Here is a 21,273-nt window from a genome sequence, read left to right as displayed (position 1 = left end):
CTCTATCTCCTGCTCAGCCCTCTTGCTGACTGTGGCCGGCCAGGCGCTCGTCCTCTGCCAGCTGATCCTGCAGCTGCCGCCCGGAACCACGGAGTCCTCCTGCCAGCGCTTCCCGGCTTAGACAGCATGGATTTCAGGTGCCGGCTGTTGTTTGCTCCCTGTAATAGGGAGATCATGGCAGCCGAGGGTGCCTGACTTCAAGAGCTTCTGCTCATCCACCCAACCAAGCAGGGCCATGGCTCAGTCAGTTGGCAGGCCCAGTGACATTGTTGTGGAATGGCAGGTGGGGGGCTGCCAGAAACAGCAGCCTCCAGACCGCAGCAGGAGGAGCACACACAGGCGAAGCCGTGCCCCTCCTCTTCCTCCTCCTCCCGAGATACAGGGCCCTGTGTGCCCCAGTGGCAGCTGGTGTCCCATGGGCCCTTCCACGTGCACTGCTCTGACGTTGTGGAAGGCCAGGGAGGGGCCCTGCCTGTGGACAGGAGCAGTAGGCGGGCTTGCTAACTGGGTGAGGAGCTTGGGCAGCTGAGCCCGAGTACAGCACAGCTGTCAGTGGCCACTCCTCCCCACTCAGCTACATCTGCTGCCCCCCCACACCCCTTGTTGCCAAAGCCGCCACTGGAGCAGCGCCCACTTGTGGGGCCTGCAGGGCAGCCCCATGTAGGGCAGCAGCAGGTGGGCTCCATAGGTCTAGGGCCTGGGGCAGGGCTGGGGCAGGGACCAAGGCCATGAAAGCTGGTCCTCAGCCCAAATGGCCACTATCCAGCCCTCCTAATGGAGTTGTCTTCCATGCCTTCCCTCCATACTGTTTTCAAGCCTCTCCCAGCAGATCACCTTCTGAAGGACTCTGGGTGGAAGTCACTGGGTGATGACCGTGTCCTGTAATTGGCTGTGCACACCGTTCTCTGTCTGCTGATTAGAGCTCAAGGTCAGGGGAGCTTTAAATGAGATTGTGTGGGACAGCAGGGTGGCACAGGGGAAGGAGACGTGTGTGGCGGGGTAGCCTGGGCCTCGCCTGGCATGGAAGAGGACGGCAGACAGAGAGTGGACAGACTGTGTGATGGGGCTCTGCGTTCTCTCTGCATTTTCCCGCCTGCCCAGTGAGATGGTTTTCCTCGGCTCTGGCAGTACAGTCTGGGCTCAGTGGTCTAGGGAACTTGCCTGGTCACGCAGCTTGTAGCTGGCAGAGCCCAGGCCCGGGTCAGGCTGGCAGGACACATTGGTGCAAGAATCACCCAGCGGTCTCTGCCGTCTTCTCCCAAGATGGAGATGTGCCTGGAGACCAGCCGCTGGGCATCTCTATCTTCCGTCGACCCGTGCCTTCTGTCGCTACTCGGGCTGTGTAAAGCTGGGGGTCACTTGGGTAGAGATGGGAATTCAGAGGAGGTGAAAGAAGGCTCTTTAGTTTTCTCAGCATTTGCTTGCACATGCACAGTTGTGCCAGAGAACAGGCGCCTGAGCAGGAACACAAAGGCAGGCCTGACCGTTCCCCCAGTTCTGCCCCAGCTGGCCGGCCCTGAGCTGATCAGCAGCCCGCAGAGACCCAGGTCCCCCTGGAAAGTGAGGACAGGGCAGCATCTGCCCTGTAGGCATGCTGCAGTGACCATCTGGGCAGCTCCTAGCCCACGTGTAGCACTGTGCAGGCATCCTCCAGCTCTGACATTCTTTTGGCTTCTGAGCCTGTTTGGAGGGAAAATGGACAAGACCTGCCTTTTTGCTCAATGAGTGAGAAAGGGAAGGGACCTGCAGGTACTCATGGGGTTTGAGACAAGAAGTGCAGGGTCAATGAATGGACTCCTTGAAACCAGCAGGGTTCTGGTGGCCCGCCGGTGGGGTGAGCACATTGCCTGGACAGGCTCCAGCTGCAGTACTCTTGGGGTGGGGAGAGGCCCGTGTCCTGTGCCACAGCTGCTCTGTTCCCCCACCCTTGAGCTGTGGTCCTGGGGAGGGGCGTCCTGTCTCTGCCACCTCCTCCTTCCTCACAGGGGTTAGGTTTGCACTGTGGCTGCGTTTACCAATGTCTCCAGAAAGGCTTGGGTCCTCGGACACGTGTGGCATTCCAGTGGCCCAAAGGCCTTTGTGGAGACATGGCAGTCTGGGGTCCGTCTGGCAGATGTGAGAGGCTGCTGTCAGGAGTAACTCGGGGTTTTACTCCAGTGGTCCTCATGGGTACTTGCATACCCAGCAAAGCTGCTTGTGGTTGAAGACTTTACACATCCATCGGGCATTTGATCTTCCCAGGCCTTGGGCAGGTCAACAGTAGTATCCCCATTTTATAGATGAGCAGATCGAGGCTCAGAGAGAGTGGTCAAGTCTCAGAACTGGTGCAGGGAAGTCACGTTTGGGGCAACAGAATGCCAGCCCCAAGGACCACACACTGGGCCACTTTCTGGGGGACTGTTCCTGGAACCTCAAGGAGAGACTGAGGGGTTGCTGGGCCAGGCCTGTGCTGTTGGGGCTAAGGAAGCTGCATCCCTGGCCCTCCATGGCACTACATGGCGTCCTGGGATGGCAGCATCTAGCCTTCCTCTGGGTCCTGTGGGGGTGTCTGGTAAAGCCCCCCAGGTTGTGCAGGAGCGGAGGAGGGATGTCCACTCCCGCTTGGCAGTGTGACTGAGGCAGCTCGTCTCACCCCTCAGCTGTGTTTCTTCATCTCCAGGGAGGCAGGGGAGGCGTTCGCTGGTGATGGTCATGCTGGCGATGCCCATCTGGAGCAAGCTGGGTGCTCTGAGATTTAGCCCAAGAGCAGCCCCCAGTCTCAGCTCCTGTGCTGTCCCTCCTGGTGACTAGGAGTGTCATGTGGGCAGCCTGCTCCAGCTGCCAAGGCCACCAGTGCTTTCATTGCCTGTCCCTGCCCTCCATCTTTGGAAACATCACACCTCGCCACCAGAGCTCTCAGACAAGGACCACAGAATGGCCTAAGAGCCTGGAACAGGCCCCAGGATTTGGCACAGGGTGGCCTCCCTCTGGGTGTTCCTCCTGAGGAGGCTACTGGCAGCAGGAGGGCCAGCAGAAGGCCTGGCTGGGTGAGGGCCCCTTCTGGGCCCTACTGGCCCTAGTGATCTTCCTCTGGAATGGCTGGTGCCAGCCACAGGGCACACTCTGCTGTGCTCACCTCTGTGCCCAGGGCCCACACAGGGCCACGAAGCCGGTGGTGGATAAACATGCCCTCCACATTCTTGGGCGCTAGTTGGGAGAGACAGTTGTCGGGAGGGTGGTGTGAGAAGGGCCCTCCCCACATGTTCTGGCCCAGGCAGGCACTGCTCACCCCAGGCTCTGGACTCCCTCTGCCACGCCCCTGGACCCACCAGATGGATCTTTGACCCGGAGACCCAGGCCCCTGCAGGAGTCGCTTGGCCCCCCAGCTCCTGCTGCTGGTTTGGTGACCCCCTGAGACATGGGGGTGGTCCCTCCTCCAGGCCCAGCCACCTTGGCTGCTACAGTGAACTGGTCCCTTTGGGGCCTGCTGCAGGGTGCTGGGCCCACAGTGTCACACAAAGTGTTGGTCATAAGTCATTTTTCGGCCCTGACAGCCCACAGAGAGGTGGCGGGCCCTGCACACAGGTGTTTTGGGAGGGTGCCTGGGCCGTGGGAATGCCCTGTGCCCAGCTTCTGAAGGAAGCCTCTGTCTGGGGGCCGAGCAGAAACGGAGGAGGTGGGGGCTGCAGGGGCTTCTCCTGCGCACGGCCATGGGTCCCGGAGCAGATGGGCTTGTGGAGCTGGTTTCCCCCTCAGTGGAGTGTCTCTAATGAGCGACAGGTCCCCAGGGGCCGGCAGCTGGTTCCACGAGCCCTTATTTTCCCTCCCCTGTCCAGCTGTCCTGTCTCCAGCCCTGGACTGCTCCTCTCTTCACCCTCCAGTGATGAGTCCTTGGCGGCTGCATGGGCCTCCTATCCTCTCGGGGCTTGTTTCTCGGTCTCTGAGCGAGGAGGAGGGCCAGCACTCATGGTGCTGGAGATCTGGGGGGAATCCAGCTTGTGCTGCTCCACGTGACCTCCCACCGATCCCCACGCTCTCCTCCTGTGCCAGCACACCGTCCCCCCAGATCTGCCGTGTGCCCAAGGCTTCAGAGCCAGGGAATGTCCCTGGGAGCCCACAAAACACCAAGTGAGAACCGTGCACGCTCACTCCAGCCGTGAGGCGTGTAGGACACAAGGCCAGCGCCTGAGGGACCTGCCCAAGGTCACATAGCTCCTGAGCAGCAGGGGCACCAGCCCTGAGCCTGGCGGAGGCAGGTCTGCAGGCCAGGGCTGCGGCAGGCAGCAGAGGGCAGCCGGCCAGGCGGGGCATGAGGTCACCACCGTGGGCCCTGGGGAGGGCTGCGCTCCCCCTATCCAGCAGGTCCAGCCCTGGCCCTGCCCTCAGACACAGCGGACATCCCCAGAGCTCCCCTGCTCTCCTCCCAGAGCTGTGCTTCCTTCAGCCGGCGGAGAGATTGATTGAGTTTTGAGGCCGGGTGGTTCGTAAATATGCATGAGCATTGGAGGTTATTTAACTGTGCTTTTTAATTCTCTTCATGTCTGCGTCTTTCCAGCAGGGTCTCTTAGTATGCACGTCAGGCCCAGGGTGGCAGGCGCCCTCCCTCCCTGGGGCCGCGGGCCTGGGGCAGCAGTTTCCTTTGCCTGCGGGCAGCCACGGCCCACTCTCGGTTCCAGGTCCATCCACAGGCAGGGCAGTAGCTCTGGGGGGGTTTGTCCTCTGTCTAGGTCTTAGGAGCATTAGGCCTGGAAGGTCCTTCAAGATCAAGTTGACCACCCTCAGTTGTCTGCAGATGGGAAACTGAGGCCCAGCGAGGACAGGAGGCTCAGGGCCACCAGCAAGTTGGGGACAGAGCTTGAACACAAACAGAAGTGAAGCAGATACCCCCCCACACCCACGTGCCCACAGGACCAGGACGCTAGCATAGTGGTTCTGGATGCGAGGGAAATGGCCATTCATCTGAGCTTGCACAGAATCTGAGCAAAAGAAAGAAATCCATGCCATGGAGAGGAGGCGGGGAGCCTCAAGGCTCTGGGGGACAGGCGAGCCACATGAGCCCCAGGAAGCGAGCATCTGCCCAGGCCCATGGAATAGCCCTCCTGGGTCCCAGCCCTGCCCTGGGTTTGCTGGTGGTTTCGAGCGAGCCTCTTACCCTCTCTGGACTTCAGACTCCGCCTTGTTTCCTCAGAAATGTTTGGTTGATGCTCCCTGAGCCCCCCAGCCCCCTCATGCTCTGCGCCAACTCCTTCATGACTGCTCATGCCCTGCACCTGCCCCACAGGACCCCGGCCTGCTTGGAGCAGGTGCAGAGGAAGCTGGACAGACCGGCGGACGCTCCCCTGTCCTGTCCACCCTGGTGTTTCTCTGCAGCCCGCCCCCAGGCCCCCAACTGTGGTCTCCTCTGTTAACTGCAGTCATTAACAGAAGCGTCAGCTCTCCCGCTTCCTCGGCAAGTGAAATAGTTCTGTTTAGTCAATAATTGCACCAGCAGATCAAAGGAAGGTTGAAAACTTCTCCTTTCGAGATTCTTGTCAGTTTCTCAACAGTTTTCTCAGCTGTGAATCAAACAAGGCAACAAATTTTTAGCAGAAGATTATAGCCATTTTTCCCTTTCTTCCTCAAAGCTGTCATCTAGCAGCAGATTTCAGCAAAGTTGTTCGATCTCTCCATCTGCTCGGCTTCACCGGCACCAGCCCCCCGGACGGCGCTCCTTCACGGGGGCATGAGCTCCTCTCTGCATCCCATGGCAGATAGGGGCAGGCTCAGAGGGACCGGCCAGCACCCCCTCCCTCATTACCAGAGTGACAGCGCCCAGGCACATCACTCTCAGGGCAAAGCCTGGAACTGGGAAGGACGGAGAGGTGCTGGGCAGCCCGGCCAGGCCTCTTGAGGCTGCAGGAGGAGCACCGGCCCTGGGCCTTTCTCGGATCATTGGCTCCTACTTCTCACATTGTTTTCACCAATTGGGTGCTCTGTTGTGTAAGCCTCCCCGGGAACAAATCCCGGCTTAGTAAATGTTAATGATCATTATTCATTCATTCAACAAACGTTTATTACTCATGTGCCTGCCCTTCTCCTCCCATTGGGGGAGGCAGGTGATGAAATACAGTTGAAAGATGACATGACGTGTCCCAAGGAGATCGGTGCTACAGACAGAAACAAAGCCGGAGTGGGGGGGGGCCAGGTTGTGTCATCACTGGTTCCTCAGTGGTCCTCATAGGCGCTCATTTTGGACGAGACACCAAGGAGCTGGATTCCCTTCACTATTCAGGGGGGATGGGAGGACGCCCTGTCCTCACGGAGCTCCCGCCTGCTGGGAGTGTCTGTGGAACGCCCACTCTGGGTGGCCGGCGTCCCCAGGCGAGCTGGTTGTGGGTGCCTGCGTCTCCCTCCTCTCCCAGGCCTTCTGTGGTGTTTGCCACACTGTGTGCCCACACAGAGCAGGAGGACAGGCCTCCTTGCTCCAGGGAGTGGGTGGTGTAGCGAGCAGACCCCCGATGGATGCACTGCCCGGCCACACAGTCCTGTCACGTGGGTCAACCCCTGTCGGCCCACTGACCAGTGACAGCTTCATTGCTGTCCTTGGGTGGGTCCTGGAAGTGGGGCACCAGCTGCGGACGCTGGTCCTCAGGCGGAAGCAGAGCAGTCAGAGAATGGCCTCGGCAGGTTCTGCCTTAGGCGCACTCTTCAATTTGAATGTAAAACAGGAAAAAGCAAGGTGGGCTCAGGTGCCCAGAACTGATTTGCCACAGGCTGCGCTCACAGGGCATGTGACATCCTCATGGCCTGATTCTGCATGGCTGGCCTAGTTGGGAAGTTCCCTGCCCTAGGCCTGGGGCTGGCAGACTTGGTGCACTTGCTTCATGCCAGGCTGAGGAACGTTCAGAGCAGCCTGGAGACTCAGCCTGGAGACTATGCTCCGCCATCCCAAACCCCAACCTGCGGGCCCATCGTACGGTTCAGGAGAGCGAGCCTGGGGGTGGACCCCAGCCCCACCGATCACTCCCCACCAACCCCCATCTCAGCAAGGCTTCCTAGCCCCCTTGGCCTTCATTTCTTCATGTTTACAATGGGAACAGGATTCTGGCCCCTGCCTGCTCCCCTGGGTCCTTACAGCATCACACAGGACAGAGAGAATGAGCAGAGGCTCATTCCATTTCCAAGGAATCCGGCTGTGGCTGCCGAATCACTTGATGGAACGTCTCTCCACTGAGAAGCCTCAGAGACCTTCTCTCTCCATCCCTCTCTCCTTTACTGAGGGCCCATATGTCTCAGACACTGCTCAGGTGCTAAAGGAGGGACCAGGATCACATTGCCCATGTCCCCATGGGGTAGGACATGTCTCTAACCTAAGGAGCTCACTGCCTCATGGGGAGATGGCCGTACACGCAGGTAATACCAGCATCACGTAGTGAGTGCTACGAGAGGGTGCCTGGGCGCCGGGAGGACATCACAGGGGACAGCAGCTCAGAGGGGTGGTTGTGGTGGGTACCTGGAGAGAGGGCAGCTCAGAGGAGGTTTGGAGGGCAGTGGCCGTCAGCTGGGTGAGGTGTGCAAGCTGGGAGACAGTGGGAACGGGACCCGCGTGGGCGGGAAGCCAGGTGTTGTGTGGTGCGCCTGCTGCTCCATGGGAGCTAGTGGGCCACTGAGATGGCAGAGAGGCAGGACCAGATCACTGAAAGGCTGGGGCCTTGGGGGCTAAGCCAGAGCATTTGAAACTTGAGAGTTATGGACAGCTACAAGCGTGTGATTCCAAGGAGAGAGGCAGACAGATGTCTCCCTGAAGTGTAAGCCCCACAAGGGTAGAGACTGACCTTGCCCCTTTCACCTCTGTATTCATAGTGCCCAGCAGAGTGCCTGGCACATGGGCTGCTGATGCATAGGACGGATGTGGCTCATTCTCCTGCACAGCCCTCCGGCTTTTGGTTACAGCAGCACATCCTAGAAGTTTAGCTGTTGCCATCAGGCATGGCCCAGCCCTCCACCTTAGGAACTGTTCCATCTGGAGCAAAGGACTGGTACAGCCTGGGGACACATGCATGGCCTTCCTAGAAGGGTCAGGAGTGACTTCTATGCTCCCTGAGCTCTGGCCCAGACAGTCCTGCCCAGCAGGAGGTGTTGGGCTGCCTCTGACCTGCTGTCAGGTCTCCTCCTCTCATGAATGGTGGGCTCCACCGCCCTGTACACACCTGTGCTTCTGCAGGGCAGCCCAGGGCCTAGTAATCTACCTGCTAGATGGATGGATGGATAGATGGATAAAAGAATGGATGGTCAGAAGGGTGGGTGGAAGGAAGGAGAGACGGAAGGGAGGGAGGGAGGAAGGAAGAAAGGTTGAATGATTAGAAAGGTGGGTGGGTGGATAAGTGAGAGAAAGGAAGGGTAGAAGGAACCCAAGGAGGTCAAGAACTTGGCTCAAAATGACAGTAAGGAGGTAGGTGGGTGAGTGAGGGAGAAATAGAGGGTGCGGGAGGGGTGGTTCAGTGAGTGAGAGGGTGGGTGAGTGAGATGAGGCAGAGACAGAACCCTGGTGCCCAGGCCCCTCCCCATGTTGTCTCCAGAGGGCTCTGCCTTCTCTGGGCATCAGGTATGAAGTCTGTTTCGTAAATAGAAATGGTTAACATCAGTGCAAAACGTCACAGTCTACGAACTGCTTCAGCAGACGTCATCCCATCAGTCCTCACGTTTCCCAGGGGAGGGGCTCAAGGCCGAGGTCAGGGTTGTGGTCAGCAGCAGAACTCACTCTGACCCTGGCCGCAGGCACCCAACTGGTGCTGTCTCCATGACCCAGGGTGCCTTCCCGCTTAAGCGGAGGCCTGGCGGCAGGGAATCCGGGTTCTGAGCCAGTGTTAGCGTTGCTCTCTGGACTTTTCAATCAGCCTATCAGGCCTCCCCAGGGAGGGCCAAGTCCTGCCTCATGCTTGGTGCTAATGAGGACCAGGTCAGAGGTCATCCCAGCTCAGATGCAGGGCTGTACACTGACCAAACTTCTGTTGTCCCTGCTGCACCATTTGGGGTGGGGTGGTGACCCAGCTCCTCCGTGGCCAGAGCCGGAGCCATGGGGAGCACGAGCTTTTGCAGCTTCATCCCCAAACTGGGGAAGTGACTTGTTCTGCTGTAACCGAATCAGTGTTTGCCGCCACCCCCACAGAGACGTTCTTACATAGATGTGCGATGTTTGAGGCCTTCAGTGTCCGGCCCCTCATTTTGATACCTGCAGATTTCACAGGCTTGTCATTTCTCCCAGCTCATCTGAAATCTGTAAGAATTTGTTTTGACTCCCCTCTCTGGTTGGTTTGGTTTGGTTAAGCCCTGCTGGTTCTCAGTTGGATCCTTATATCCTCAAAGAACCGAAGCGTTTTCTCTACCTTCAGTTTCCCATTGAGGGGAACACCTCACCCCAGAATGACAGAACAGTTGTCAGAAGCCGTGGTCTTGGGTGGCAGCTGGTGGCTCTCCTTCCTGCCCATGGGCTGTTGGATGTTTCCACAGCATCCTGCCCCGGGACCTTAATGTCCAGGCGCCATCTCGCCTGATCCTCCCATACCTGCTTAGTGGGAGGAGGCCCAGGCCTGGCAAGGTCCAGCGCCTTGGCCAAGGCGTGTCAGGTAACCTCTGGTCAGCCACTGAACCCACCTCCCCACACAGGCCCCTCCTGTGGGGCAGGGGGATGAAGCCAGTAGGCAGCATGGCCAGTGTCTGAGCCCTTGGACCCAGGAGAGCATCTGCTTCATGGCCCAAAGGAAAGAAGGACCCTTGACTCTCTGCCTTAGGAAAAGGGGTGGACCCAGGCCACATCAGCCTGCCAGCCTGCTTTTGTTTTTACATTTTTAAAGGGTTGAAGAAAGATCAAAGAAGAACAGTATTTTGGGATATATGAGAACTATAAGAAATTCAGATTTGTTTCCGCGGCACACAGCGCTCACTCGTTCTGTTGGCTGAGGCTGCTTTCTCACCAGACGCGGAGCAGAGATGGTGTGGCCGTCAGAGCCTGACGCATGTGCTCTCTGACCCTTTGCAGAAAACATTTGTCCTCGTCCTCTCCCTGCATCCGTCCTGGCCCCACGGACCAGTGGGGGAGACAGGAGTCCCACATGGACGCCCATTCCATCTCCAGCTCACAGAGGCCCCAGAGAACAAGCTGCTGGTCCATCTGCTGTGGGAGGGCCTGTGCTAGAGCGCATAGGGTGATGGGTTTCACACGCTTGGTTCTCTTTCCCAGACTGTTAACATTGGGTGAAGTTGTGATCCCTTTCAACCCGGAAAATCTGTGATTCACCCAGAGTTACAGGATGTCTCTTTATCCTTGGAGGTTTTTGCAAGGTTCTCAGAAACCCGTGAAGAGCCTCACATATCCTCCCTGCGCATCCTCCCCGTGCAGCACCTTCTCTTCCCAGCAGGCATCCACAGGGCGGCCCGGCCCCAGGCCTCCAGTCTTCTGCTGGGCCTGGTGGGTGGACTTTCCTGCCCTCTCTCCGAGGTGATGCACGGAAGGAAAAGGGCTGAGGGGGCCACACATGCAGACCCTGCTGCTCTCTGCTGGTGGCTTGGGGGCCTCACACGCATTGCCCGTGGGTCTCTGGCTGAAGTCAGCATCTCCCCTCTCCCCTTCTGCAAGGGGACTTCAGGACCTGCCCTTTGCCGGTGCAAAGTGACGTCAGGAAGATGTTTCACTTTCCAAGGGGTGGCATGCAGGAGAGGTAGGATCTTGCTGCTCCTTCCCCCAGCCCCTCTCTCCTCCATTTTGGAGACACACTTGAGGGGTTCTAGGCTGGTGGCTGGCTGAGGGCTGGCAGGCGCTGGCCCCTCATCAGCTGCCCTGCGGCGGCCGCACTGTCCTTCAGTGACTTGGAGGGATGGTGCCCACAGCAGCTTGTGCTCCTGTGCTGAGACTGTTCCCTTAATCACTGTGTCCACACCCAGCCTCTTTCTCGGGAGAACTTGACGATCTGAATAAAGGACGCCGTTTCCCGGTTCCCCTGGAGGAGAGAGGAGACGTGTGTGGGCAGAAGTCACAGAGGCGGTGGGAGACTGGACTGTCAGAGGAGGAGGAGAGTCTCTGCCTGTTGGAGCTGAAAGGCAGGCAGGCGATTGTCGGGCTGGTGCACAGCCCCACATTTACAGAGGTGGGCGGGGTCCCGGGGCCAGTGACACACTGCCTGTCATCTCAGAGGACCCTGGAATCTTAGAGCACCTGGTGGGAGGGAGACCCCTGAGCCACACGAGTGTGCACCACCGGTCTTGTTGCCGGCCCTGGCCTCCCGCTGGAACAGGGTACAGGGCCTTCCTCAGCATAGACGGCAGTTCTCTGTGGTGGACTCCTTGCACTGGGAGACTTTAAGGCCTTTGACACTGGCCTTCTCCCAGGTCCTGCGGTGGCATCTTTCCTTGTCAGGGAGGCCCTGGCAGCTGATGGCCAGAGAGGCGTGTGTCTTGCTGTGACTTCCTGAGGGCCTCGGACCCCACAAATGTCCCTCCTGGCTGAGGATGCAGTGTTCAGCGCATGAGGAGGCAGCAGCCTCCCTGTCCTTCTGAGGTGAGGCTTCCAGACAGAAGGGAGGGGGGTTGTTGCAGGGGAGAGCTTCCCAAGGGAGGGGCCTCTGACCCAGGTCACGCTCTGCCTCCACTCTCTGGAGACACAGGGCAAGTCATTTAGACACAGCCTCTGTGCCGGCTGATGGAGTAGGGCTGTTCTCAGCAGATCTAGGAGAACTCAGGGGAAGAAGAGAGACCTGCAGGCTGGCATGAAGTCATCAGGGCCTCCGAGTTAGACCTCATGGGTGGAAGAGAAGGCCCAGCAGCACCAGGGCCAGGGCGTCGAGTCCCCACCTGGGGTTCTCTGATCTTTGTAAATGTGTGTGTGTGTACACACGTGTATGTGTGTGCATATGTATACGTCTTTGTTACTGATCATAAACAGACTCTGGTAGAGTCATGCATTTAGCCCCGTCTTTGCTCCCTCTGAAGTGTCTGGATGGTTCTTGGTGTCTGAGCACATCAGCTTATCACGGCTGCTGAACAGGGAGCGGGCCTTGGGTTTGCAGGCATCTCTGAGGCCCCAGAGCTCTGTGGTGGGCTGAGACCAGGGTCCTGCCATGCCAGCGGTGTGCCCCAGCAAGCCGCCTGTCTTGAGTTCATGCTAGAGGAGTGTGATGAAGCCCATCCTTCCACCTCGTTGGGGTCCTATGGAAACCAGAGAGAGTAGCAAATGGGAATGTGCTTTGTTATGTGGAAGACATTGGGCCATTCCTAGAAGCTGATCTTTTCTTTTTAAATTTTTATTAGAGAGTGTCTATACTGCCTTGTCAGAGTTTGACTTTTTGTTAGATCTGTGTAGAAACCACTTTCCGGGGGGAAGGGACTGACTGGCTCCCCAGCAACCACACGTCCTGGCTCTACGAGTCTTGTTGGCCTGTGGAAGTGACCAGCTCTGCCTCATGGTGCTGTGGGGGCAGCCATGGTCCACTCATGCCTGCAGGAGGCTAAGACCCCACAAGTGGCCTCTGATGTGACCACTTGTGAGGACCAAGGCCCCTCGAGCCTTCTTAGCAAGTGATGTGAGTCAGAGAACTCTGCTCCATTCAGCAACTCTCTCTGAGCACCTATTGTATGCCAGAGCCTGCACTGGGCCCTGGAAGTGGAGACAGTCAGCCCAATGGAACGATGCGGGGAGGAGGTCGTTCCTGGCTAGTGAGCCCTGCAGAGGATCGGGGCTTTGCCGTGAGTGTGCACAGGGTGCACTACTGTCTCAGCTGACAGTATCTTTCCTCATGGGTCCTGGGGCCTTAAGTCCTCAGTAGACATCAATGCACCTATTATGTCCTCCAGGGGAAATGGAACATCATGGGAAGGCTGCCACTGTTGCCACGGAATCTGCACTGACCCTTGAGGGATGGGAGGGATTTAGCAAACACGGGAAGGGGACCGTAGCCCCGAGGGAACGTCGTCATAAAGTCCACGCATTTCAGTGCCAACTTGAAGAGTGACTGGGATCTTTCCTACTTAGAAATTATATGTAGGGTAGGATTCTTGATTTAAGATTTTGTTGTTGTTCTTTCTCAGAGGGGAGGCGGATTAGAGATAACAGATTAAAAATGGATGAGCTGGAATTAAGAGCAGTAATAAGAGGCCAGTGACCATCGAATAACTCTTAAGGGTCATGAGAACTGCAAACATGGCAGCTGCCCCTTGGTGTGGCGTGGTCAGCTCTGCCCGTCTCTGAAGTGCTGGCTGACGGACGGACAGCCTGACAGCCGGCTGAGGTTTTGGGGTTCCGTCGTTCAAATGTGGCTGTTTAGCATCTACCTTGTGGGCGTCCCTGTCATAAGGGATGGAGAACGGGGTGTGCTTTCTTCTCAGTTTATTGATCGATCATCTGCTTAGTGGGCATGTAGTCCGTACCTGTCCCTCATCTATTGACCTGACTCTTGGTGGCAAAACCCGGTGCAAATGAACTTAACAAAGAAAGGCAGGATTAATTGATTCACCTAGTGGGGAGGTCGAGGCAGAACTGGCCTGGGTATAAAAGGACCGGTGGGGCCGGCCCTGTGGCTTAGCGGTTAAGTGCTGGTGCTCCGCTGCTGGCGGCCCGGGTTCGGATCCTGGATGTGCACTGACACACTGCTTCTCCGGCCATGCTGAGGCCGTGTCCCACATACAGCAACTAGAAGGATGTGCAGCTATGACATACAACTATCTACTGGGGCTTTGGGGGAAAAAAATAAATAAATAAAATTATTAAAAAAAAAAAAAAAAGGACCCGTGGACTCATTCAATACACATTTTTTAAAAACTTTTTTATTAAATAATAATATACATACAGAAAGTGCAGATATCAGGAATGAATTTTCGCTAACTGACCACACTTAGGGAACCAGCATCCAGACCAGGAAACAGAACATGACAGACATCATGGGGGCCCCCCCCACCGCTCCTCCCAGACGCCGTCTTTGGGTAGCCCCTCCCTGCCCTCAAACAGCACAGAGCGGTTTTGCCCGTTTTTGTAGGATGTATCAGTGGAACCACACAGCCCCCACTCCTCCGTGTCTGACTTGTTTCATTCAACGTTGTGTTTGTGATGTTCGTCCATATTATTTGTGCCCATAGATCTTTGTTCCCGCTGATGTCAGTCTTCCGTTGTTGAATCCGCTGCACTTTGTGTAATGGGCACGTGAGCCGTTTCCTGTTTGGGCTGTTAGGAGAGTGGGACGGTGACCTTTGGTGCCTGACTCTTGTGAATGTTCGTACGTAGTCTGAGGTGTTGGTTGTAGGATGTGTGCACGTTCGCCTCTAGTTGATACTGCCGAGTGGCCGTCCCAGCCTGTGTTCTCGCCACTGAGGGCTGGTGGCTCTGCACCCTGGTCCTTGAATCCGTTCAGTGCCCACTGGGCGTTCTAGGAGGAACGTAGGGACCTCACTGTGGTTTCAGTTTACATTTCTCTGATGATTAACTTGAGCTCCTTTTCATATGTTACTCGCTCTTTGGATATCTTCTTTGTGAAGCCTCTGTTCACGTTTTTTGCCCATTTTACAAGTCGGATTGTCTGGCTTTTTCTGACTGGTGTGTGTGAGTCCTCTGTGTTCTGGGTGCGAGTCCTGTCAGATTCATGTGTCTCATGGAATCCCCTACTCTGTCATTGCCTTTTTACTCTTTTGGTGAGTAGAAGGTCTTCATTTTTATAAGTCCTGTTTGTTACTTTTTTTCATGTGTGGTTAGCACTTTTTGAACATTATTTCAGAAATCTTTGTCTACTCGAAGGTCAGGAAGATGTTCTCTCTAGGACTTTACTGTTTACCTTGTATGTGTAGATTTGCAATCCCTCGGGAATCAATGTTTGCGCGTGCTGTAAGGTGTGGTCGTTTGGGCATCCCGTTGACCCTGCACCGTTCACTGGGGAGACCATCCTCTCCCCACTGGTCAATTTGTCTGTCCTTGTGTCGTTAGCACACTGTCTCAGTTACTGTCGATTTACAGCATGCCGTGATGTCTGCCGGGGAGGTCTTCCAGCCTGGTTCCTCTCCCACAAGGTCGCCACAGCCAGCTGGGCCCTGGGTCTTGTAGGTGAACTGTAGGTCACTCGGCACATGCTTGTTAACACCCACACTGATGTCGGGCCTCCTCCACTCGCAGTTTCTGTGTAGTTGACCTTGTTTTTCCCTCTAGCAAGTGGGCTTCTTCCAAGCCGGGAGGGAAAGAGATGGGAACATGTCACAGACAGTTCAGGGTTTCATCGTCCCAGCTAGCAACCTCCGAGGAAAGAGAAAACTTCTCTCCCAGCTACAGAATATGAAATTTCAGGAAAAACCATGGTTGGCCTAGCCTGGGTCACATCTCCACTCTTACACTGATTGCCATGGTCAGAAAGAAGGGGATTCAACATTGACTAGACTCAGGCAGGTGCCCATTCCTGTGGAGTGGAGAAGGAACTGCTCCTTCACAGAGAAGTGGCTGCCAGGCCGACTGGAAAATAACAGCAAAATTAATAGAGAGGGGTCTTTGAACTGGCTCTGATGGCTGAGCACGAGTTCTTCAGTGAGACGTCCCAGGAACAGAGGGCCCCAGCAGAGACGCAGAGGGCTGAAAGTGCAGTCCGTATTTGTGCTGTGGTAGGAGACAAGCTAAACATGATGACTTGAAAACTTATGTCCACACAAAGTCCTGCACATGGCTGTTTGTAGCCACTTTATTCATAATTGCCCAAAACTAGAAGCAGCCAAGGTGTCCTACAGTGGTGGGTAGGTCAGCAAACCGTGGTCCCTCCAGAGGATGGAATACTATCTAGCGATTAAAGAAACGAGCTAGCAAGCCACCAAAAGACATGGAGGAACCTTAAATGCATAGTGCTAAGTGAGAGAGGCCAGTCTGAAAAGGCTCTACCCTGTGTGATTTCAGCTCTGTGACATTCTGGAAAAGACACAGCTATGGAGGCAGTAAAAAGATGAGTGCTTGCCAGGAGTTGGGGTGGGGTGAGGGCTGAGTGGTGACACAGGGGATGTCTTAGGTGGTGAGGCTACACTGTGTGACACTGTGTGCTGCACACGTGACACGACACATTTGTCAAAGCCATTGAACTTGACAGCACGAAGAGTGAACCTTAATGTACGCAAAACTTTAAAAATTGTTCAGGAGGATGGGCAATTCCTAGGATGGAATCTAGAATGTGACAAAACAACCCAACTTAGATTAAATGAAACAGTCTTACTGAAGGGGGTGGTGGGAAAGGTGCTGACCTCAGTAACTCTGGAAATGAGTGAGTTTGTAAACTAAAGGCAGGAGAAAGTGCACTGAGCATTGTGCTCTAGCTGATAAAGTGTTTCCATGGAGATGGGGTACCATTTCTCTACTGCTACATGGTGCACTGGATCAAACAAGTAGGTAGATGGACGGTGGATGGTGGGAGCCAGGCCCTTCCTGTGGGGTGGGAGGTTAGCTCAGCAAGGGGAGGGGGCTGGAATGACCACATGATGGCAGATCAGAGGGGGAGACGTCAGTGTGGACGTGTGTTCAGTTACTAGACATCCAGGGGGCTACATGTAGAAATGTTTACAGACGATTGTATACACATGGTATACACACACAACACACACACACATTTCCTGGCTCTGTCGGCTGCGAGAGCCTAGAGGCAACACCACCCCAGTAGCAACAAGCACATCCAGTGCCCAGGTGTCGTGGATTCTACCATCTCCAGTGAAAGGAACCCGAGACCCTGGAGCAAGGGCTGGCTCTAGGACTGGGGCAGGAGACACACGGGGTGAGCCTGGACCACCTTCTAGTGCCAGAGAGTAAGGAAGTGCTCAAAACACGTAAGACACTGAGGGGGCACGTCAGAGGGACACAGGGGCCAAGTGAAAGAGCTCCCAGTGGCCAAAGTGGCAAGATGAAGTCGTACTGGATTATGAGCCAGAGCATAACGTTAATATCCACGAGTCCATACTAACATCACTAAGTGACTGAATAAATAAATGGGGGGAAGAGACAAATCTCCTGTAGAGAAGAATCCCAAATAGCAGCCACTCTGCCCTCAGGAAGGGGAGCACAGCCCCCCAGCCTGAGGTGTGGGCCGTGCACGGTGACTTCCTTCCAGAGAGCGCAGTGTGGATGGGCAGGCGGGAGCAGACGGTGGAGAGACCAGGCGCACACACCTCAGCCAGGTGATCAAGGTCACCCTGACAGTGTGCAGCCTTCATGGCACATGCTGAGAAGGACACCATACCTCTGAGTCTTCCTCCCCGGACCCATAACCTCAGTAATCACGAGCAGAACATCAGACAGATCCAGTAGAGGGACAGTCTACACAACCCTTGAGCAGCACTCCCAACACTGTCAGGGTCATCAGAAATGAGGCAAGTCGGAGAAACTGTCACAGCCCAGAGGAGCCGAAGGAAACCTGAGGACTGAAAGTCTTGTAGGATCCCGCCTGGAACCCTGGAACAGACAAGGGCATTAGGGAAAACTCAGGAAACAGGAAGAAAGCGGAGACTTTAGTTCACAAGAACGTGTCAGTGTTGGTTCATGAATGATAACAAACGTACCACGTGACATGAAGCATGGTGACAGGGCCACCGGGCACAGGGTGGATGGGAGCCCTCTGAACTGTCTTCACAATTTTCTGTAAGTTTGTTTTGTTAACCTATGGGCCCCACTCTTAAAGACCCTGGGACAGAAGGGTGGACGAGAGTCCTGCCCAGGGCGGCATTGCAGGCCAGCGAGAGCCCCAGCTCACTAGAGTATTTGCCAATAGAATGTTTAAGCAGTGTAGCACTTTTAAAGAGCTGCCCGTCACAGTCTGTTTTACGGTTGGCACCTAAGAAGACTAAGAGGAGAGAGTGGTGTGTTGAGGGCCTACCATGTCCAGAGGTGCATTGGGTGGGGTTTTCTTGTTTTCTCCCCCACTCGTTCCTTACAACTCCCTGACGTAAGTAATGGCACTGTTGCCTTACTGCTGAGGGCACAGGAGCCTGGGGGAACAGACCAGCTGAGTGGCACCTGCTAGGGGAGGGCTGGGTCACCCTGGGCGGCCTGACTCCCCTGGCGCTGTGTCTGCTGTGAGACTTTCCCGATTCTCATGCTCAGTGTTCGGTGTTGGAGGCGCCCCTGCTCTATGAACGCGTCGTCTCCTCTGTCTTCATCGCAGAAGCCTCGGCTTCGGTCCGAGGTGAGCTGATCTCCTGCCATGTGGTCCTGCAGGGCGACTACGACCAGAGCAGAACCAAGGTGCTGCACCTGAGCATGAACCCGGCCAGCGTGGCAAAGCAGCGGCTCCGCGAGGACCGGGCCCAGCTGCAGGAGGAGTGTGAGCGGCTGCGGGAGCTCGTGCGCGCCCTGGAGAGAGGCGGCCCCGTCCCCGCAGACCTGGAAGCTGCCGCCGGTCTGCCCTCATCCAAGGAGGTGACAGGTAGGTACCTTCCCTGTCCTTGACGGTCAGTGGGCAAGCCGACCCAGACGGCCTGGTAGGGCAACTCAAGCGTCTGTCCGTCCTGTGCAGGGAGCTAGGCCACGGGAGAGCCTGGATGGGGCGGGGCCTACTGGGGGGCAGTGCTGAAGGGTTAGTCAGCCTGGGCCTGCAAATCACAGCAGGAAGTGACTCAAGCAGCAGTGGAGACACAAGGGGCTAAAACCTTTTCAGATCCCCTAAGACAAAAATCACTTATCAGTTTACAAGTGCCCAGTTAATCATGAGTAAATCCAGTACTCCGTGGAAATAGAGACCATCTTTCACTGGTCAGAGTACCTTTCGCAGGACGTGGGGAGCCCTCTGCGGCCGAGGCCTGCGCCAGTGCAGAGCGTGCAAGGCCAGGGGAAGCTGCTTTCCCTAGGACACACATCTTCCCCTCGCTCTGCAGCTGTCAGTCAGGGTAACTGCTTCCGAACGTGCGGCTCGTCACCTCCAGTCTAGGAAAGTGACCACTGGAGCCTGGTCACTCCACGCCTTGGAGGGTTTTACGGTCGCCAACCCCTGCCCCAGGAACATCCACACTGCAAGGGTGGAGAAAAGCAGGTCCATCAGCACAAAGGGGGACACCCTTTGGGGCCCAGTATTCCCAGGGTCACCATACACAGTGCGGCCCCGTGGGGAGGGCTGGGGTCCAGAGGGACGCCCGCAGCCTTGCTCTGCTGTTGGAGGGTGCCTGGCGCTGCTGCCCACTCAGGGCCTCAGCTGGCCTGGGAGGAGGGCTCCCCGCTTGGTCAGAGCAGCACCGACGCCCCTCAGCTCTCACGTCTGCTGACAGCTCTTTTTGCCCCGCTTTGGGGATATTTGCAGGGACGGCGCATTGGGGGTCAGGCTGCTGTTTTCCTGACTTTTGCTTCTCGTGTTTCTAAGTTGTTCTTCCTCTCTGAAGCCCTCCCTGTTTCCTGTTCATGCATCTGTCATCTCACCCCTGTGAAGGCGGCCAGGCAGTTATCCGTTAGTCAGAGTCAGAAAGGGTGTGTAGCCGTCATTTTGTCTTCCTCCCTTGGCTGTGACGAGCCCAGTCTGGACTGGGCTGCTCTCAACATTGCTTCTCGGTCTGGGGTCTCAGATGCAGTCCCCTCTCCCTCTGTGTGTTTCACTGTCAAGCTGACATGGAAGTAGCCTTTCTCAAAGGGCCTGGGGACAGTGGTCACAGCCCTGTGAGATCATGGTGGTAGCAGGCCCTCGGCACAGTGTCTGGCACACACAGGACTAGGGGCTGGCCTGGTTTGTGAGGTCGAGGGCCCTGGGGTCAGCCAGCCCTGGGTGGGTTCCCAGGTCTGCCCCTCCTCACACTGTCACCCTCTTGAAGCTGCAGGGTCTTGCTGTACAAGTGAGACTGACAGTCCTATAGACGACAGGCCTCAGAGCCCCTAACACAGTGCCTGGTACACAGTGGGCGCTCAATAACTGCTCCTCATCGGATGCCTCTGGTTCTTAGTCTTGTCCCGGTTCCCATGACCTATCCCCAGGACCCTCGGCCACTGTCCTCTGTGAGACTGGGGTTCATGCACCATTGTGGGGTTCAGCTGTGACTCTAGCAGGATGGAGTTGAACAGCAATCTGCCAGCCTCACCTGAACTCTGCCTCTGGGTGTTTCATAAGGTTACATTTGCTCTGCAGCGACTTTCCCGTTATCTCATATTGGGCTTATGAACAGCGAGCGCAGGACATGTGTGCACGAAGTGCACGCCCTCTTGTGTACACATGCACACACGCACCCTTTCACACCTCTGCACACACAGACCCTTTCATGCCTCACGCACAACCTTTCTCATCTCATTTTTCAGAGGTAGTCTGGATCTCTAACCTCTGTGCAGGACCATAGGGACCCTTATTAAATTCTGTCCCTTTTTCTGTAAATCAGAGCATCAGGATACAGTAAGAAGTGTGACAGAAGGATGTCTGAATTCCTAGACTGTTCCCTTTCTCCTGGGCGGAGTAGAGATTGTCACTAAGGCAGCATGAGGCCCCGCCAGAGCTCAGAACCCCGGCGTGCCACCCTCCAGGGTGCTGCTCTGCTCTCCTGCCGGGCAGCCAGTCCCTGTGCTTCTACATTCTTCTCACCTCCTCACTGTTCAGTTCTCAGCAGCAGCAGCTGCTTGAGGCCACTGGGCAGCAGCCAGATCTCAAGAGAGGATCCTGGAATCCGGGCATGCAGAGATACAGGCGTCCCCAGAGCCTCCATTCTGGGGCAGCAGACAGAGCCCCCTCTTGCCAGGCAAACTGACCGTGCTGGCTGCCTGAGTGCCTGCTCAGGGGTTCTTCAGCCTGGAAGTGACCTCATGGCCAGCTCGCCAAATGTCCTGTCCTCCCCTGTGAGAGCCGGGAGAGGGGACGGCCTCTTGCAAGATTACTCGGCAAGTGGGTGGCCATGCTGTGGTTTTCAAGGTCTGAATTCTCGTTTCCTCCCAGCGTTTTTCCAGCCACGGCTCCTCTCCTGCCTCGAGCTATCTGTGTGTTCTTGACAAATTCAAGAGCTGAAAATGCGAACTCAGAGTGCTTTTAGGTGGCTCCTTACTTTGTGAAAGGATTCATAGAAGGGGTCACTTACCATCACCTGGTAGGATGGATCCTTTATCCAGGAAGGTTTGTCACACTTCTCCCGTCGAGCCAGTTCTGTGCTCAGTTGGGGGGACAGGGTTGCTTGGAGTCTGGCGAGGGCACTGTGACAGGTGCCCAAGGCCTTGGCGGACGGGGCTTAGAAGTTGCTTCTGTCTCACACTGCAGGGAAGGGTATCCATCGGCTTCCCTAACGGACCTTGGAGCATAAGTCAGGCCCCAGGCTGCCTGGAAGACAAGGGCCCAGGCCTCCCCGGGCAGCCCTGTGGCCCAGCCAGGT

General features: G+C 56.3%; 1 protein-coding gene across 6 annotated transcripts in view; it reads left to right on the top strand.

Moving 5' to 3' along the window:
- Positions 1 to 21,273, top strand: part of MAD1L1 (mitotic arrest deficient 1 like 1) — a 474,298-nt gene that overhangs the window by 349,972 nt on the left and 103,053 nt on the right. For all 6 annotated transcript variants that reach the window (XM_087417466.1, XM_087417465.1, XM_004440893.3 and 3 more), the window contains one exon: positions 18,167 to 18,374. In XM_087417466.1, coding sequence (XP_087273592.1) covers positions 18,167 to 18,374 — 208 coding nt within the window. The remainder of the gene's footprint in view (positions 1 to 18,166; positions 18,375 to 21,273) is intronic.

The sequence above is a fragment of the Ceratotherium simum genome, chromosome 26 (genome assembly GCF_057802395.1).
Source record: "Ceratotherium simum simum isolate JZ-2026a chromosome 26, ASM5780239v1, whole genome shotgun sequence".
NCBI classification, from domain to species: domain Eukaryota; kingdom Metazoa; phylum Chordata; class Mammalia; order Perissodactyla; family Rhinocerotidae; genus Ceratotherium; species Ceratotherium simum.
The sequence above is the reverse complement of the archived record's forward strand: the minus strand, read 5'-3'. Positions and strand labels throughout refer to the sequence as shown.